Below are 17,539 nucleotides of genomic sequence, written 5' to 3' on the forward strand. Positions count from 1 at the left end.
CTTCTTCATAAAAGCGTATCAATTAAATTGTAAACCTTTTGTGTCACTTTACCCCACTTCCTCTAGCATGTAAGCTCATTGAGCAGGGCCCTTAACCCCTCTGTTCCTGTGTGTCCAACCTGTCTGGTTACAACTACATGTTTGTTCGTCCACCTACTGTAAAGTGCTGTGGAATTTGTTGGCGCTATATAAATAACATAATAATAATGACAATGTTTCTTCGTCTATAGAATGTAAGCAAGTAGAGATCTCCTCTTCTACCGTTTGGATTAATATCCGTTTATATCAAATCGGTTTCCAATATTCTGGCAGAGAGCTTAAGCAGAAATTACTTCAAAGAAACAGACTAGTCTCTATCCCTGCATATATTTAATTTGCTACTGAAGATATTCAGACCTCCAGAGATAAATTTAATGGGATCAAGGATAAACAAGACACTACACAAATTTGTCTTATTATTGCCATTTATCATTATTATTATTATTAGGAACATTGCCAGCATGTGTGACGTATGAGATGTTCTAGCATGAAGAGACTGAGGAACCTAGTACCAAGTGTGTGGAGACTGCACATTTATGTGTCAAAAGCATTATTTTATCCCACTCCTTCTCAACCAGTGTGATTCCCATATACTCTTCCCACTTCAGGGCCCGTGGAGGCATTAGGCAGGGAAATTAAATGACAGTCTGAGAAAGCTGTTTGGTGTGTACCTTATCCACACAGTACCTACACATCAGTGCCTATTATAGAGGATCTTTTTAATTGAGTGCATTTTTATTCTATATTGCTCTTGCATATATGTAGTGTGCTATGTTTTTATACTTTCTTCCTCAGATAATGCGGTGAAGAGTGGAAAATCACCTTGGTTTATCATTGTGTTTAGGGTAGAGTGGTAACCTAAACAGATCTAGAGCTTGCTTACACATGTACGTGTTACATTGTCTACATCATTTATAAATAATACAAAAGGGTGTTTCAAAAAGATGTACCTGATTTGAAATCGCTTCATCTCCACGAACCGCCCATGAATGAAACTCTTACCACTTGGATGGGTGGGGCATAAAGGTTCAAATGATTACTGCTAGATGCCTCTACCAGTGCACAAACGGCCCCTAGCTTCAGATATTTCAAAGATGGCGACCCCCCAAATACAAGGCGTCTTGCGTTCTGCAGTTCAGCAAGACTGAATCTGTATTTGCTGTGCAGCGTGTGTTTCAACAGCGTTTTGGCATTGATCCGTCAATGCCAAAGAGTATTTGTTATTGGTACCGACAATCTGAGGAAACAGGCTGTTTATGTTAGGGGAAGAGCATAGGGCAGGAGGAAAACGTGAGAAGAATTCAAGAGCGTTTTCAGCGTAGCCCACCCAAGTCCACTCGTCATGCAAGCGAAGAACTTACGATCTCATATGACTGTCTGGAATGTGATAAGGTGATGTTTAATCATGAGGCCATATCGTCTCAATGTTGTCCGTACAGTAGGTGGGGGGGGGAAGGGGGGGGGCATATAAGCATTCACAAAATGATTAGTAAAACTTAATAACACATTAAACCATTTTTAACTTTTGGTGTAATTGTAAATTGTAACATGTTGCCATTGTAAAATATACTGCTTTGAATTTGGGACAATCATATTTAAACACCTTGTATATTATTTTATTTCCAAAAGGCACAAATACTTTACAGGTAGAGCAAAAATATAATACTACACGTGCCAATGAACACATTTGTGTCAGATTTTGTGGTGATTATTAAATAATCACTCCACTTCACTTAATACTTTTAGATTTATTTTTTTTTTTCATTATTTTTTTTAGATGGTTATGGTATGTTTGGTTTGGGATCATTAGTACTTTGGTATATAGACTCGACTATGTGAACTTATGTTTACAGTGTTATTAGGACTATATGCTATTAACCTGCAGTAGTTTTTGTTTTTACAGCAGCTTAAGTTGCTTGAGAATATAATCAGTAGATCTTATATGTTACTGCTTGCCAAATCTCCAAGCAGTATATTGTAAACAAGCTTTTGCTACTGTGTCCCATAAAGTTATTGCTAACTATTTCTGCTTGGCTAATGAACTCTACATGCTTTATATTAATCACTGTGTTATGTGTTCTTCTTTTCTACAGGAGAAACACGCATGAGATTTTATCAACTGTTAGTTAATGGTCTCTACACACCGCAGACCCTTCCAGTTGGTGGTGAATTGGATGTTTCCCCGACTGTGAATGAAACGCCACAGGTACAGCTGCAGTTCTCCGAACATGAAGATCTTACATTTTAAAGGAACAGTATAGAGTTTGAAAAACAAATGTATTCCTAATGGTGAACTGCTCTCTTCCCTACTCCCAGCTAAAGTAAAAAAAAAAGGTTTAATTACCTTTTCTCCCTCGCTGCAGTGCTCTTTCCATGGCCAGTTTCTCCTCCTAAGCTAATTTAATGGAGCACGATAGTGACATGAAAACAAACGTGTTCCAGTCAATCTATTATGAAAACACTATTTAGGTTGCCGACCCCCCTCTCACTGAAGTAAAAGTGGAATTTAGTCCCCTTTCTTTCGGCGCCGTACAGGTCTGTCATGACTAGCCCTGCCCAAGCTCCACTCCCTTGGCTGAGATCATTGAAGTTGGTGATCTCAGCCAATCCAATGCTTTCCTTTAGGCTATTGCGCATGCGCGGCAAAATGCAGCACTGCGTCAATCAGGAACCTCTCATAGAGATGCTTTTGATTAATGCATTTCTATAGGAAACGTTCAGTGTCTCCATGCAGAGCCTGCAGTAATGACCCAGGCAGCACTAACTCAGACCCACTAAGACGACCACTAGAGGGTCCCTAGGCAGAAATGTAAATGCATTCATGGACAGGCCCATAGGAAAGCATTGGGAGACTAGTGTGCATGAGCGGCAAAACGCCACGCGCTCTGCCAATCAAATGGTCAATCTGATGGAAATGGCAGTTCACTTGGCTATTTCGGTAGGAGGACCTCTAGTGACTTTTAATGTGATAGCCGCAAGGTCCATTTTAACCCTGTAATGTAAACTTTGCTGTTCCCGTTTTAATCCTGTTTAATTTCAAGATGCAGGAAATTGCAGGATTTATAGCACAGGAGCATGACTCCTAGACCACTTTATTGAGATGATATATTAAAAGAGTACATTAACACTTACAGTATAAAGAAAGATACAGTGTTGTCCAATTTTTAATACCCTTTGCAAAAACCTATTCCTAGTGTTTTGCTTGTTTTGATGAGAACAATGTTTTGTTCCATGTCATTTACCCGAATGCTATTACATAAAATCTGTGTACCCAAAAGTATACCACTTTATTTAAATAAAGTGTATTTAAAAAAAAAAGTAAAACATTTTTACATTTTAAAAATACACTAAGATTCAGTATGGGGTCTTTCAGACTAGTAAAGAAAAAGGCGGATGTTTATAACACTTCTCCAAGTTCTTGGGTGGTTTAGAGTAGTTGAAACAATGATAAATGAGTGTCGCCTTTTATCTCGGCAATTAGTTGTTGTTGTAGTCCTTGCCCCTTCAATCTTTTATTATTTCGTATTCTGCTTATAAGTAAATTGTGGTTAATTACAATTCCATGAATCACTTCCCAGCTATTAATAGAATAGGTGTTTATATAGGCTGTATAAAATGTAAAGGAATGTAATCCATAGAACTGTAATACTACAGACTTCTATACCCATATAAACAATTTTTTTTCATACAAGACACATTAGTAAATGCCAACAACATTCTGTATTACATAGAGAAAATGAAAACAAAACTGCAATTTTTAAATAAAACCACTATTTAGCTGTCAAGTCTTAAATGCGTTTCACCTCTTGACTTAGTGTCACTATGTCTTGGGGCCATTGTTCTTGCTCTATAGATCCTTATCTATAGAAAATAATCGCTTATAAGACAATAAAAATATTTGTTTAAAAAAAATACTCTGTACTCATGTCTTATATATTCTAATTATTATACAGGTGAATGAATCCTCGAAACGGACAAAAGAGACTGGTGCAGGGGCGCCTGTTACTCCGAATAGCAGTACCCCATTTTCACATGATACAGCTTATTCAAGCTGTCGACAAGACACCCCCAACTCCTTTAGCCAGTATACACCACAATCGCAAGGGACCCCTCACACACCCCGTCTAGGAACACCGTTCTCTCAAGACTCTAACTATTCCAGTCGGCAAGCCACACCAGCTTTTCATTTTGGACAAGACTCTAGCTACAAACCTAGGAGGCCTGAAAATAAATTTCCAGATGCTTACAATCGAAGGCCAGGGCACCCCTATGTTCATAACTCTAGTTTGTTTAGGGGCTCTGAACACAGCTTTAACACTGCTAGATCCCAGCCAGAGACATTGCCGTTTTCACACACATCACCGTTGAACCAATCTGGTGTGAATTATAAGTCTGCATTTTCTCCTTATCAAGCAACAACAGCATATTCCCAAGCTGATGAGAACTCGTTCCCACAAACCTCAAGGGATATAGAGTATAGGAGAACAGCACCCCCACCTACAGACACCTATTCAGATAGTGGATGTAGTTCTGTAAATATCGACTTTATTCCAGTTAAAGAAAAACCAGATGAACCCCCTCTTCCGGAACCGGAGTGCCCCACAGAACAGAAAGTAGCCTCTTGTGCACGGACGCCAGAAAGATGTGTAACCCCAGGAACGCCAACTCTGGAGGATGAAATGATGCACAACAGTTTAGATTCTCGTATTGAAATGCTTTTAAAAGAGCAAAGAACCAAGTTACCTTTCCTCCATGAACAGAGCTCAGATAATGAATTGAGGATGGAAGGGAGTCCTATATCCTCTTCTTCCTCACAGCTTTCACCAATCCCTCCGTATAGTGCAAACTCCCATTACCAAGATGTCACTCCTTCCTCTCGACCCTCAAGCACAGGACTTGAGGACATCAGCCCCACCCCTTTACCTGACTCGGACGATGATGAGTCTATTCCTGGCACAGCATCCCTTTGCCAGAACTCTAGGTCAACAACTCCCATTGAGCAGCCTAGTCAACCTGGGAGGAAAATGGAGAGCTCAGATGTGAAGGAACAATTAACAGGAGATGAGACTCCAACATCTGAGAAGATGGATGAGGTGAGTGAGGCTAAGACATGCTTTATATTTTCTTTAGGTGATATCTTACAACAAGTTGAAATCAATGCCCACAAGGCTTACAAAAGGTTTAATATTAAAAAAAAAAAAAAAGCAAAGTATGAACTACTTAAATAACTGGAGAAATTAGCATTAATTGAAATAGCATTGTTTGTGATAAGATTTTGGTTAGAAGAATATATGATATTTGTTCTGCAAACATGCTCTCAGCCTAATACACCTGACGACTCTAAAAAAAAAATTACTGCATCAATAGAAGTGTACTTACATGCCATCAGTGTATCCTTAATGAGATGTAATGAAACAAAAATGGATGATCATAATTTACCTTTAGTAAAATAGGTTTATGGAAACTTAAAGTCCAACTTTAGTCTCTATGTTCGTCTTGTCCTGATATACATCAGTGAATATGGGTATCTCTTTATGACTATTAGTAATTATAAAGTGGCTGTGCAATTAATCTTTACGAGAAAGGAATAGTTCTGTCCTCCTGATCTTTATAACGGGGACCAACACATTGCATTTAGCATTTTTTATGGGTCTTTAATAAAGGCTAACTGTTTCTTAGGAATGTAGCACCCACCAATATTGTGCAAATGATATGTGTGCCCATGGCCAGAGTTAGATGAAAAGAGGCCCTAGGCTATTCCACTTATGAGGCCCTTTCACCTCCCATTTTTAAGTTTGTAAATTACATGAGAGACAATAAAATACATCATTACTGTGATATATATCAATATGTTAAATGAAACATGTTGTGATTGGTACTTACCTTTATAAAAAATGTGGCACGGATAATAAATTTAAAAAAAGTCGAGATGAAGAGAGGGGGATTATTGTGAGAGGGAGGGGGGTGATGAGGAGAGGGAGGGGGTGATGAGGAGAGGGAGGGGGGTGATGAGGAGGGGGGGGGGGGGGTGTGACTAAAAAAAAAATTACCTTAAATCCCTGTTGGTCCAGTGGGGGCTGCCTGGTGGTCCGGTGGGGTCCCTGGTGGTCCGCATTTCCGGTCTGCATTGCAGTCTGCCCTGGGCACCCCCCTAGTAAGTGGTACCCGGGGCACACCCACCCCCCCCTTAGTACGCCACTGGTCATATCATATGCGTAGAATTTCTCCTTATTTTCGGTTCAGTGTTTTATTGTTCGCTGTTTTTAGAATAGTGTAATTTTAATTTTGCTAACAATTTGAATGTAGGCCCCTCTTGATCTTGAGGCCCTAGGCTGAAGCCTAGTTAGCCTATAGGAAAATCCGGCCCTGTGTGTGCCCTGGTGCTGTCCAAACCCAAGTCCTAGACCCAACATTAAAATTGTTCATAGTTTATCGATCACTTTCTGATACAGCCTTCACCACAAATAAAAGCTGTTTTCGGAGAGAGTATCTCGCATCAGCCTCAAGTGTAACTCGCATCAGCCAATATGCTGCCACTGCAGTGTGTCAAACTTGGTATCAGATGTGTACATATTCCTTATGTATGTAAAGACTGCAAACATTGACTTGGTGGGTGGTCTTACACTTATACTAGACTCACTAGAACGTCAATTTCTTGTTGAGTGTTGATGACCATAAGCATAGTATAATTGGATACTCAAAATTTATTTTAGAGTCTCTTGTGTAGCTTTCTAATTCCCTTTCCTTTTTGAATGTGTTTAGAAAGAACATAATAATTTCACTGTTACGCAATGTTAATCTACACTGACATCTGGGAGCTAAAGTTGACAAAAAATACATGAGCTATTCTAACAGAGGATAATGGAGTGGGTTGCAGCGACCAGCAACTCTATCCCATTAATTTGTGAATTATGATGTTTAAGAAGAAAAAAATAGCAATTGGTTGGATGTTACTCAATGAAAATTTGTTGGGATAAGGAATCTATATATTTCCAATTTCATTCACTTGTCTTGTGAACCATTGTAACATGGTGTCTGATCTGGAGATCACACCACTTATGGGGGAAAACCTGCTTGGGAATATTAACACAACAAGCAAGCAGATCCTTGATTGTAATATTAAACCAATGGCTTCTGATTTTTTTTGTTTTGTTTATTTTATACCTAAAGAACATTCGTGTATCAGAGATATGCCAAGTATAAATCAATCTAAATCCTGAAGACTAGATTAATTTTGGACAGAAACATGACCTTTTCAGACTCTGTGTAGTGCATCTTTGAAATCCTTTTGCATGCTTTACCTTGTATTACACTAATATTGCAAACATGTCTGTTAAGGAGATTTTTATTATTGCATTGTAACTGCAACTATTTTTTTTTTTGTTGCATAAAAATCAAATGTTTAAGATCTGTCCAAGATTTAAATGTGGATCGTTGTTGAAAGCAAATAGTATTTTGTGATTTGTTGCACAGGACCTAGCATATATTCTTAAAAGGGTAAGTCTACTGCTGTATACAACAGTTTTATAATTCTAAAGTCAAACAATCAGGAACAAAGGCTATTTGGTGTATAGATCATGCCGCTGCTGTCTCACTGCTCAATTCTTTGCCATTTAGGAGTTAAATCACTTTGTGTATGAAGCCCTAGTCACACCTCCCTGCACGTGACTTGCACAGCCTTCCTAAACACTTCCTGTAAAGAGTCATCTAATGTTTACACATCCTTTATTGCAAATCCTATTTAATTTAGATTTTCTTGTCTCCTGCTCTGTTAATAGCTTGATAGACCTTACAGGAGCCTCCTGTATGTAATTAAAGTTCAATTTACAGAGCAGGAGACAAAAACTTTCAAGGTAAGTTACATCTGATTGAAAGTGAAACCATTTTGTTTTCATGCAGGCTTTGTCAGTAAAAGCCAGGGGAGGTGTGGCTAGGACTGCATAAACAGAAACACAAGTGATTTAACTCCTAAATGACAGGGAATTGAGCAGTGAGACTTCAGGGGCATGCTCTATACACCACAACTGCTTCATTAACATAAAGTTGCAAGATCTTCTAAATAAATTTTTAACGTCTTTTCTTCAAAGCTTAAAGTGGCTCTGTCACTTTGTCACTATTTGAGTATTTAGGAAAATACTAAATCCATAGGAAATACTCATGTTTACTGCTTTGGGATTTCATTGACATTACAACACTATCAAGAAATATAATACAGAGTAGGCTCCCTTGGGCAGCTCCACACCGAATGTCACATTCTGGGGTCCTTACAAAAATCATGCAAAACCCTCCAATGATGACCGTGCTAATTTAGCTTTTGCACACAGTCATGCCTGAGTTAGATGTGCTTAGAACACTTCCACAGTCCTTCACCTATGTCCCCAATCCCTTGAAACCAACACAAGACCAAGAAACCTAGCCGCCGAGTAACTCCCAAGAGACTACTGGAACCAAGAATGGTCGGAATACCGAGCTCCCTCATCCCCTATCCTAGTTTCGTTGTACATACTACCCATTGGCACTAACAACACGTTCCTGACCAGGGAACAATAAGAACTATCTGCAAAGCCATGAATTTGACATTGTCTTTGAGGTTCAGAACTACTAGAGGGAACAACCGCAACAAAACTACACCTCCTACACAACGAACAAACTTGTACACAGTCATACCCACTTACTTATTTGTAACCACTAGCTATTCTTTTTTGCCACAACAAGTGTTAATGTCATGACTATCATTGATGGCTGTTTGACGCATCATGTCAGTGCCTACCCGTTCTCTTCTGCAACCTGATTTAACTGAAAAATGCCAATAAAACCAGAAGGTTAAAAAAACAAAAAAAAGGAATCACAGCATGAAAAACAGCAGTACCCTTAAAATTCCCTCCCACCGTGTTATATGTGTATCCCTATCCTTGGAGTGGCATCTTTGGCCTATGAGGCTATTTTCCCGTCGATCATTTATAATCTGTAATGAATCGCCTTCATTCAGAGCAATGAAGCTGCAGACAGTCAGAGAGACAAAAGATTGGCATGTCTTACGATGTGTCTGCTTAGGTTTCCTCATCATCTAATTCTGGCTGCTTGGCTTCCAGCAGTGATACATTAATAAAAAAAAAAAAAAAAAAAAAAGAATATTTTTTAGATTGCGGAGGTGTTACTAAGTAGGCAGATGTATGGTGGTGTATTCTAAAACTTTTTGTGTGTGTGTGTGCGCGCAAAAGCTACAATTATTTCAGTTTGCAATCAATATAGCTTCAATTTGGGATTACAGTTTTGTTGATGGCAAGAATACCAGTTTAAATGATCACGACAAACACGACAAACTGAAGTGATTTAGGGGTTAACAGAAATATGCACTTTTATAAACTGTCATGATTGCCCCAGCACAAAGTGGAAGCCTATGTTTCCCATTAACAAGTATTGGATTCAGTGTTTTTCTATGAAAAGCATTGCAAGATTGCATGTCAGTCTCTATCTGCAGATGGAGTGTTGCTGTGCTAAGGAAACACTCATGCTATTTGATTAGAGTAAAGTTAACCCTTTTATTTTCATATACTGGGAGGAAGGGAGCCAAGGAGACTACCCGATACTCCAGTGTTTTTTTTTACTTTTAGACTAGACAGTGAGGTGTGAATTGAAAAGTAGCCAGAGTTGGTGAATTGGAAATATTCTATTTTTTATCTGTTTATTAATTGACTTATTCTGCCTAACTTTTAAAATGTGGATTTCAATTTAGGATGTTTCTCTGTTTAGATGATAAAACATTTGTGTCACAGTAATACAGAGACAAAAGGATTTGAGACTAGTATGCTTCCATAATTATAGTAAAACTTATATATTTGAAGGAGTCAGCTTGATAATGAAAATTATCCAGGGAGAAAACAGAATGGAGTAGAAGGAACACATCTTTATATTAAACTATTTCCCTCCCTATGTACAATGGGAATTGTTCCATATTTGTAATTTATTACACTTATCTGGAAAGCGTTGCCTACTGCGTGCTGATAACTGCCCACTCTTTGTAGAAATGACCCACTTGCAATGTGCAATGTCATAACAGCTGTATTTATGGGTATGCCAGACTTGGTTGAATGCTTGAATCATGGAATTGGTTTGTAATCAAGATGTCAGAGATTAGAAAATATAATAGGAAACTGCACCTGAGTCTGGGTCAAGGGAATTAAAGGGAATCCCGGACATTCCTTGCGGAGACTGCTAGGGGAATAATTATTGTTTCCTATTTATCATCAAAATCTCTGTTAGCATTAATGATTGTGTAGCAGTGTGTGGAAAAAGGGAAGGGTTGTCCTTGTATGCAACTGTAAAATCCTCATAAGAAATTACACCTCAAGCACATACACTTCTGATTGCAGAGGTAACTTTGTATGAGTCTGGTACAATGTTCATATGATAATTGTTTCAGGATACATTTTGCACTTAGTCTCCTAAAAGAAGAGCAAGTGGGCAGAGCCAGTAGACCTTCACCATTTATATGTTTTAATGCAGACTGTTTTAGTGTATCTCAGAGTTGTAGATTTTGAATATCTTCTGTTCATAGCTGGAAGAAGATGGATGACCTTAAATAGAAAATTTCTGGTTAAGGTCCTTTACCGAAAGGCCATGATATCCGCCCCCCAAAAAAAGAAAAGCCTTGGGACTTCCTCCGTTATATTAGAAGTTGTATTCACTGGAGGCTCTTGGAGCCTAAGCAGAACAAATGGCAAGCAGTGTCAACAAAATCTGCTAATATCAGCCATAAAACCTGACATGCATTAGGGCTGCACTTACCTGAATATGTATGCATTATAAGGGTACTGCTGGGGCGAGTTATGACAACATAAAAAATCTAGGGCACGCACTTACTAAACACAACAAAGCTCATAAAATGACTTGTGCAAAAATAATGGGGATTTAGGGCTGCATAAGCAAAGTGATTTAACTCCTAAATGGCAGAAAATTGAGCAGTTGTATGATCTATATACCAAAGCTGTTTCATGAAGTTGTTATTTTGATGACTATAGTGTCCCTTCAAGATTCACTTTGCTACATTGCACTGTTTAATGAGTAAACCACTTTGTGTCATTTGTCTAATAATTTCCATGAAGGAGGCATGTCGAATTTGAGCTTCCGTCAAAGCTTTATATCACTTTAGATTCAACATTTTATATTTGGCCATATCCCTTAATTTTTACATTTTATTTCTTGATTAATTCCCAAGTATCCGTTGCAAAACTGCCACCCATTTTTCTTTTTTACATTTTTGTTGAGATCCTTTTGCACACTTATATTGGATAGCTCAATAGAAATCAACATTTTATAAACTAGGATATTCAAAAATAACAATTTATTTTTATTGTGCAGTTACACGAATTGGAACAAGCCAAAAACAGAAGTGCAATAACACATGAGCTTAGCATAAGGAAACATGTAGCTGACATGTAGCTACACATATTCTAAGAACGTACACAGCAATCCTGTTTGCACTCTGCCTGTCTTGAAAGGAAACTTCTATCTAGTCTAAACTATCATTCTCCAAAAACTACTTGAATTAAGAAACATTGCTGATAATACTAAGGGACTATTTCAAGAGCAATATCTAATTGATATAGATTATTGTAGCTTAAATTTATAATGCTATATAATTTGGAGTCGCACCGAAAACATCAAGTTATCGGCACAGCACCAAATACTTCTGCCCAAAAGTTGGAAAACCAGTGAGCTAAAGCCATGTAGCCCCACCAGATGTACATGGCCTACAACTCCCAGAATTATATGAATGCAGTAGATGGTCACAGAATCATGGAACTTGTAGTTCAGTTAGGTCTGGGGGGGGAGCTAGAAGTTGAGATGTCTACTGTAGACTTTCTTGAGGGACAGAAAATTTGATATTTCAGTAGCGTCGGTGGGATCAAACTATGTTTCATGTTATCAAGATTTGAAAACATGTAGGGGTGGTGCTTAATTCCCATCCGTAACAGTACAGAGGTGTTCTAAATTCTCTTCACTTACACCAAAGATAGTCAGACTTAAATTCAAGTATCTAGACCAGGTTTCCTCAAACTCCGGCCCTCCAGATGTTGCTGAACTACAACTCCCATGATTCTATGAATGAAATAGGCTGAGAATCATGGGAGTTGTAGTTCAGCAACATCTGGAGGGCCGGAGTTTGAGGAAGCCTGATCTAGACAATAAGAGAGGTATATAAAACTCTGAGAAAAAAATAAATTAAAATATGCAGCCCTGCATCAGAACCTACACACATAAAGACAAATTATGACAGTCTATCTATTTCATACAGGTGAATAAACTGCCATCTTGGCCAGGCAGGTGGCACATTTGTCAAGGTGGGAGCCTTTGTCATATTGCTAATACGATGAAAACTAGGCTAGTCCTCAGGGCCCTTTTGAGTTTGACGTTAAAGAAACAAGAGTTGTAGAAAGTGAGGTATATCTGTCTTGCTTGACTTTTCAAATTTAGTTTTTCGTGCAGACCCCTGGTATGTTTGCTCAGACATCTTCAATATAAGTTCTACTTAGGCTAATGGTATTTGTGCCTGCATGGCAAAATGTTAAGTCTCCTGAACTGTCTGATAGATGAGGGAGTCTTCTCCTCAGCATGGCCTTAACACTTCCTGTTAGAGTGTACACCTCCGTTTAATAATTGAGAAATTAGCATGAAATACAGTGAGTGCTGTTATTAAACACACTAAATAGTTTTTGGATCTTTCAGTATTTTCTGTGCCATGTGCTTTGATAGTGAACTTAAGAGGAATTTGGATAAACTTTGTGGAATTAATATAAATTATTAACCATGGCTACTATAGAACAGGTGTATCGTAAAGCACCATGCCATGGCTTTGTTTTCAATGACAACATGATGTGATTTGGGAGTACATTGGGGAATATGGTTGGTGCATTTTCAGTGAATTGACTGTTCCTTCCCAGCATTTATGCTTTGTGTGATTTAGAACTGAGCACAATGCTGTTTTATGCAGTTATTGACTAAGGATAAAAGAGGCCAGCTGGCTTCTGGTAGTGGCAGAAGGACTTGGTGAAACATTATATTCTAAAAGTTAGAATAAAAGCACAGGTGATACAATTAGTTGTTTCCCATGTCTAGAAATAACTGTTCTGAAGAATGCAGGTTTAAAACGTGTTTATGTACTGTTTTAAAGGGAAATTATAAGTAACACCATTAATAAGTTATAGTTTTATCTTAAAAAGTCATAATAATTGAATGCAAAAAAAGTCTGGTTTGTTTGTTTTCAGTCTGTGTTTTAATCTTTCATCTAAATTACATTTCTGCTCAGGGAAGTATAAAGTTCATATTTTCCTAATACATAGTTTCTAATATATATCTGAAGACTGTTTCATCCACCTTTATGCTTGCTTCATAAAAATAATGGAGCAGCTTGAAATGATACATGACATCCAACTATACTCGGTGTGCAGATGCCAATGTGTCACTTGTGTACAGCTGGGCATGCAGGTGCCTCTATAAGCCTGTATGAAGAAAGTTAAGAGAAAACATATCGTTTTTTAGTTTGTAATCTCAAACTAGATTGGCATGAATGTATGATTTGCAGTAGCATTCATTGTCCACAAATGTAGAGTAAAAACACATGACAGAACATAAAACAAAACATAGAAAGGGGGGTGCTATACATACATAAAATACTTCAAATACTTATGTCTGTACAAGGAAGGTCTTACTGCTGATAGTCAAATCAAATCAATCTAGAAAAACAAAAACAGATTGCACATAGCATAATACTGTATGAGGAAAAATAAAATCAATAATGATGGTTTGGGTCACTCACGATAAACAGAGCCTATTGTAGCAGGCTCTGACTGTATGGGCTCATCAAAATCTCTGTATGCTGTATGTTCCAACAGGATCAGCTCCAGGATCAGCTCCCTCCTCCTCTTAGTACTCTTCCAATCACACCAAAGAAACCAAATGGTAAGGTGTAAAAAGGATTTATTCAGAATACTATTAAACAAAATAAAATGACAAAGCACTACGCGTTTCGACTGTTCAGTCTTCTTCAAAGGTGCATAACATACAAGTCCCTCTGATTTCTTTAAATACATCCGGAGTTGTTGATTTTCGCGGGTAAAAGTTCGTGTTACTTCCGGGTTGTGATGTCACTTCCGGGTCCGCCGGCTCAATTTGCGTCATATGACGTCATCACGCTTCCGCCCGTCTGGCATCCTTCAACCTGGATGTTTATGCTTACGGACGCCATTTTTGTACCTGGCATTGTACTAGCGAACTATACTTAGATGAGGGAGAATAGATCAGGCAAAACTATAACATACATATTGTAGAAATCCGCTTACAAAGCTGGTAACATATATATTATACTCTACAATATTAGGAGAAAATACTAGAAAAAGGAAAATAAGAAACCATTAAAATTATCCTTATTGGAACCGAAAAGATTAAGCTTATCGGTAATAAGAAAGGGAGGGGGTTAAACCAATATAACCCTTTCTCGAAAAAAGCAAAAATATACTATTTTAAAAGAAGGAAATCCTTCCATATAACAAAAAAATGGATATGAGAAATATATAAAAAATATAAAATATATATAAAAAATATATATAACCCCTATAATCTGGGCTGAACTTATTAGATAAGGGCTGCCATCTCAAAGTCCACATTGAGCCCGCCCGGGGTCAGTGTTCCTAGATCAAAGATCCACCTCATCTCACAGCGGCTCAATGCGGACTCGAGATGACCTCCCCTCCAATGGGGTTTAATGGCTTGGATCCCAAAAAAACTGAGCCCCGCAGGGTTTCCACCATGTACATTTAAAAAATGTGTAGAAACACTATGTTTTAAAAAGCCTCTCCTTATATTGTAGATGTGCTCACGTATCCTTGTCTTTAAGTTTCTTGAAGTTTTCCCCACATATTGGAGTCCACAAGGACACGTGAGCAAGTACACCACATTCTTAGTGTGACAGGTCATAAATGAATTAATTTTAAAATTAACAGAGCCAATCTTAGAGTGAAAAGCCTCTACTTTTTTCGGTTTACTCTGGTGGTTCCTACAACCCATACACTCCCCACAATAGTGAAAACCTTTCTGTAGGGATTTATTGATGGTTAGAAAATTTTCTTTCAATTTAGGAGCTTCTAAATAACTCGAGGTTAATTTCTGTCTTAGATTTTGCGCCCCTCTAAAAATCAATTTGGGTTTATCATAAAGGTATGGTAGGATTTCTTCATCCTGTTGGAGGATATACCAATGTTTATTAAAGATTTTTTTAAACTCTCTGTGATCTTGACTATAATTGCAGATGATAGGTATTTTATCTTGTTTTTCCTCTGATATGGTTTTTGATTTATATTCTAGTAGAGTGTTCCTTTCCATATTTCTAACCAATTCTATCTCCTGATCTAAAAGTTCGTTACAATATCCTTTCATTAGAAATTGTTCTTTTAGAATTCGGGATTGGAGATCAAAGGTTTCTATTTTTGTACAGTTCCGTCTCATGCGTAAGAATTGACCCTTCGGTATGCTCTCTAACCATGGACGGAAATGACAACTTTTTTTGTGGATATATCCGTTCACATCAACCGGCTTAAAGAAAGTGCATGTGTCAATACTATTCCCTGTAGCTGAGATCTCTAAATCCAAAAAATGGATTTTCTGCTGGCTATATTCCTGAGTGAGCTTAACATTCCACTCATTAGAATTCAAGAAGTCGAAATATTCCAAAAAGGTGGAATAATCCCCCCTCCAAATAATGAAAATGTCGTCTATATACCTCCTATATAGACGACATTTTCATTATTTGGAGGGGGGATTATTCCACCTTTTTGGAATATTTCGACTTCTTGAATTCTAATGAGTGGAATGTTAAGCTCACTCAGGAATATAGCCAGCAGAAAATCCATTTTTTGGATTTAGAGATCTCAGCTACAGGGAATAGTATTGACACATGCACTTTCTTTAAGCCGGTTGATGTGAACGGATATATCCACAAAAAAAGTTGTCATTTCCGTCCATGGTTAGAGAGCATACCGAAGGGTCAATTCTTACGCATGAGACGGAACTGTACAAAAATAGAAACCTTTGATCTCCAATCCCGAATTCTAAAAGAACAATTTCTAATGAAAGGATATTGTAACGAACTTTTAGATCAGGAGATAGAATTGGTTAGAAATATGGAAAGGAACACTCTACTAGAATATAAATCAAAAACCATATCAGAGGAAAAACAAGATAAAATACCTATCATCTGCAATTATAGTCAAGATCACAGAGAGTTTAAAAAAATCTTTAATAAACATTGGTATATCCTCCAACAGGATGAAGAAATCCTACCATACCTTTATGATAAACCCAAATTGATTTTTAGAGGGGCGCAAAATCTAAGACAGAAATTAACCTCGAGTTATTTAGAAGCTCCTAAATTGAAAGAAAATTTTCTAACCATCAATAAATCCCTACAGAAAGGTTTTCACTATTGTGGGGAGTGTATGGGTTGTAGGAACCACCAGAGTAAACCGAAAAAAGTAGAGGCTTTTCACTCTAAGATTGGCTCTGTTAATTTTAAAATTAATTCATTTATGACCTGTCACACGAAGAATGTGGTGTACTTGCTCACGTGTCCTTGTGGACTCCAATATGTGGGGAAAACTTCAAGAAACTTAAAGACAAGGATACGTGAGCACATCTACAATAGAAGGAGAGGCTTTTTAAAACATAGTGTTTCTACACATTTTTTAAATGTACATGGTGGAAACCCTGCGGGGCTCAGTTTTTTTGGGATCCAAGCCATTAAACCCCATTGGAGGGGAGGTCATCTCGAGTCCGCATTGAGCCGCTGTGAGATGAGGTGGATCTTTGATCTAGGAACACTGACCCCGGGCGGGCTCAATGTGGACTTTGAGATGGCAGCCCTTATCTAATAAGTTCAGCCCAGATTATAGGGGTTATATATATTTTTTATATATATTTTATATTTTTTATATATTTCTCATATCCATTTTTTTGTTATATGGAAGGATTTCCTTCTTTTAAAATAGTATATTTTTGCTTTTTTCGAGAAAGGGTTATATTGGTTTAACCCCCTCCCTTTCTTATTACCGATAAGCTTAATCTTTTCGGTTCCAATAAGGATAATTTTAATGGTTTCTTATTTTCCTTTTTCTAGTATTTTCTCCTAATATTGTAGAGTATAATATATATGTTACCAGCTTTGTAAGCGGATTTCTACAATATGTATGTTATAGTTTTGCCTGATCTATTCTCCCTCATCTAAGTATAGTTCGCTAGTACAATGCCAGGTACAAAAATGGCGTCCGTAAGCATAAACATCCAGGTTGAAGGATGCCAGACGGGCGGAAGCGTGATGACGTCATATGACGCAAATTGAGCCGGCGGACCCGGAAGTGACATCACAACCCGGAAGTAACACGAACTTTTACCCGCGAAAATCAACAACTCCGGATGTATTTAAAGAAATCAGAGGGACTTGTATGTT

General features: G+C 37.8%; 1 protein-coding gene across 1 annotated transcript in view; it reads left to right on the top strand.

Moving 5' to 3' along the window:
• SETD1B (SET domain containing 1B, histone lysine methyltransferase) overlaps nucleotides 1-17,539 on the top strand; it is a 68,558-nt gene that overhangs the window by 19,509 nt on the left and 31,510 nt on the right. The window contains exons 5-6 of the mRNA XM_063454268.1: nucleotides 2,133-2,245; nucleotides 3,993-5,132. Coding sequence (XP_063310338.1) covers nucleotides 2,133-2,245; nucleotides 3,993-5,132 — 1,253 coding nt within the window. The remainder of the gene's footprint in view (nucleotides 1-2,132; nucleotides 2,246-3,992; nucleotides 5,133-17,539) is intronic.

The sequence above is a fragment of the Pelobates fuscus genome, chromosome 5 (assembly GCF_036172605.1).
Source record: "Pelobates fuscus isolate aPelFus1 chromosome 5, aPelFus1.pri, whole genome shotgun sequence".
Classification (NCBI taxonomy): Eukaryota; Metazoa; Chordata; class Amphibia; order Anura; family Pelobatidae; genus Pelobates; species Pelobates fuscus.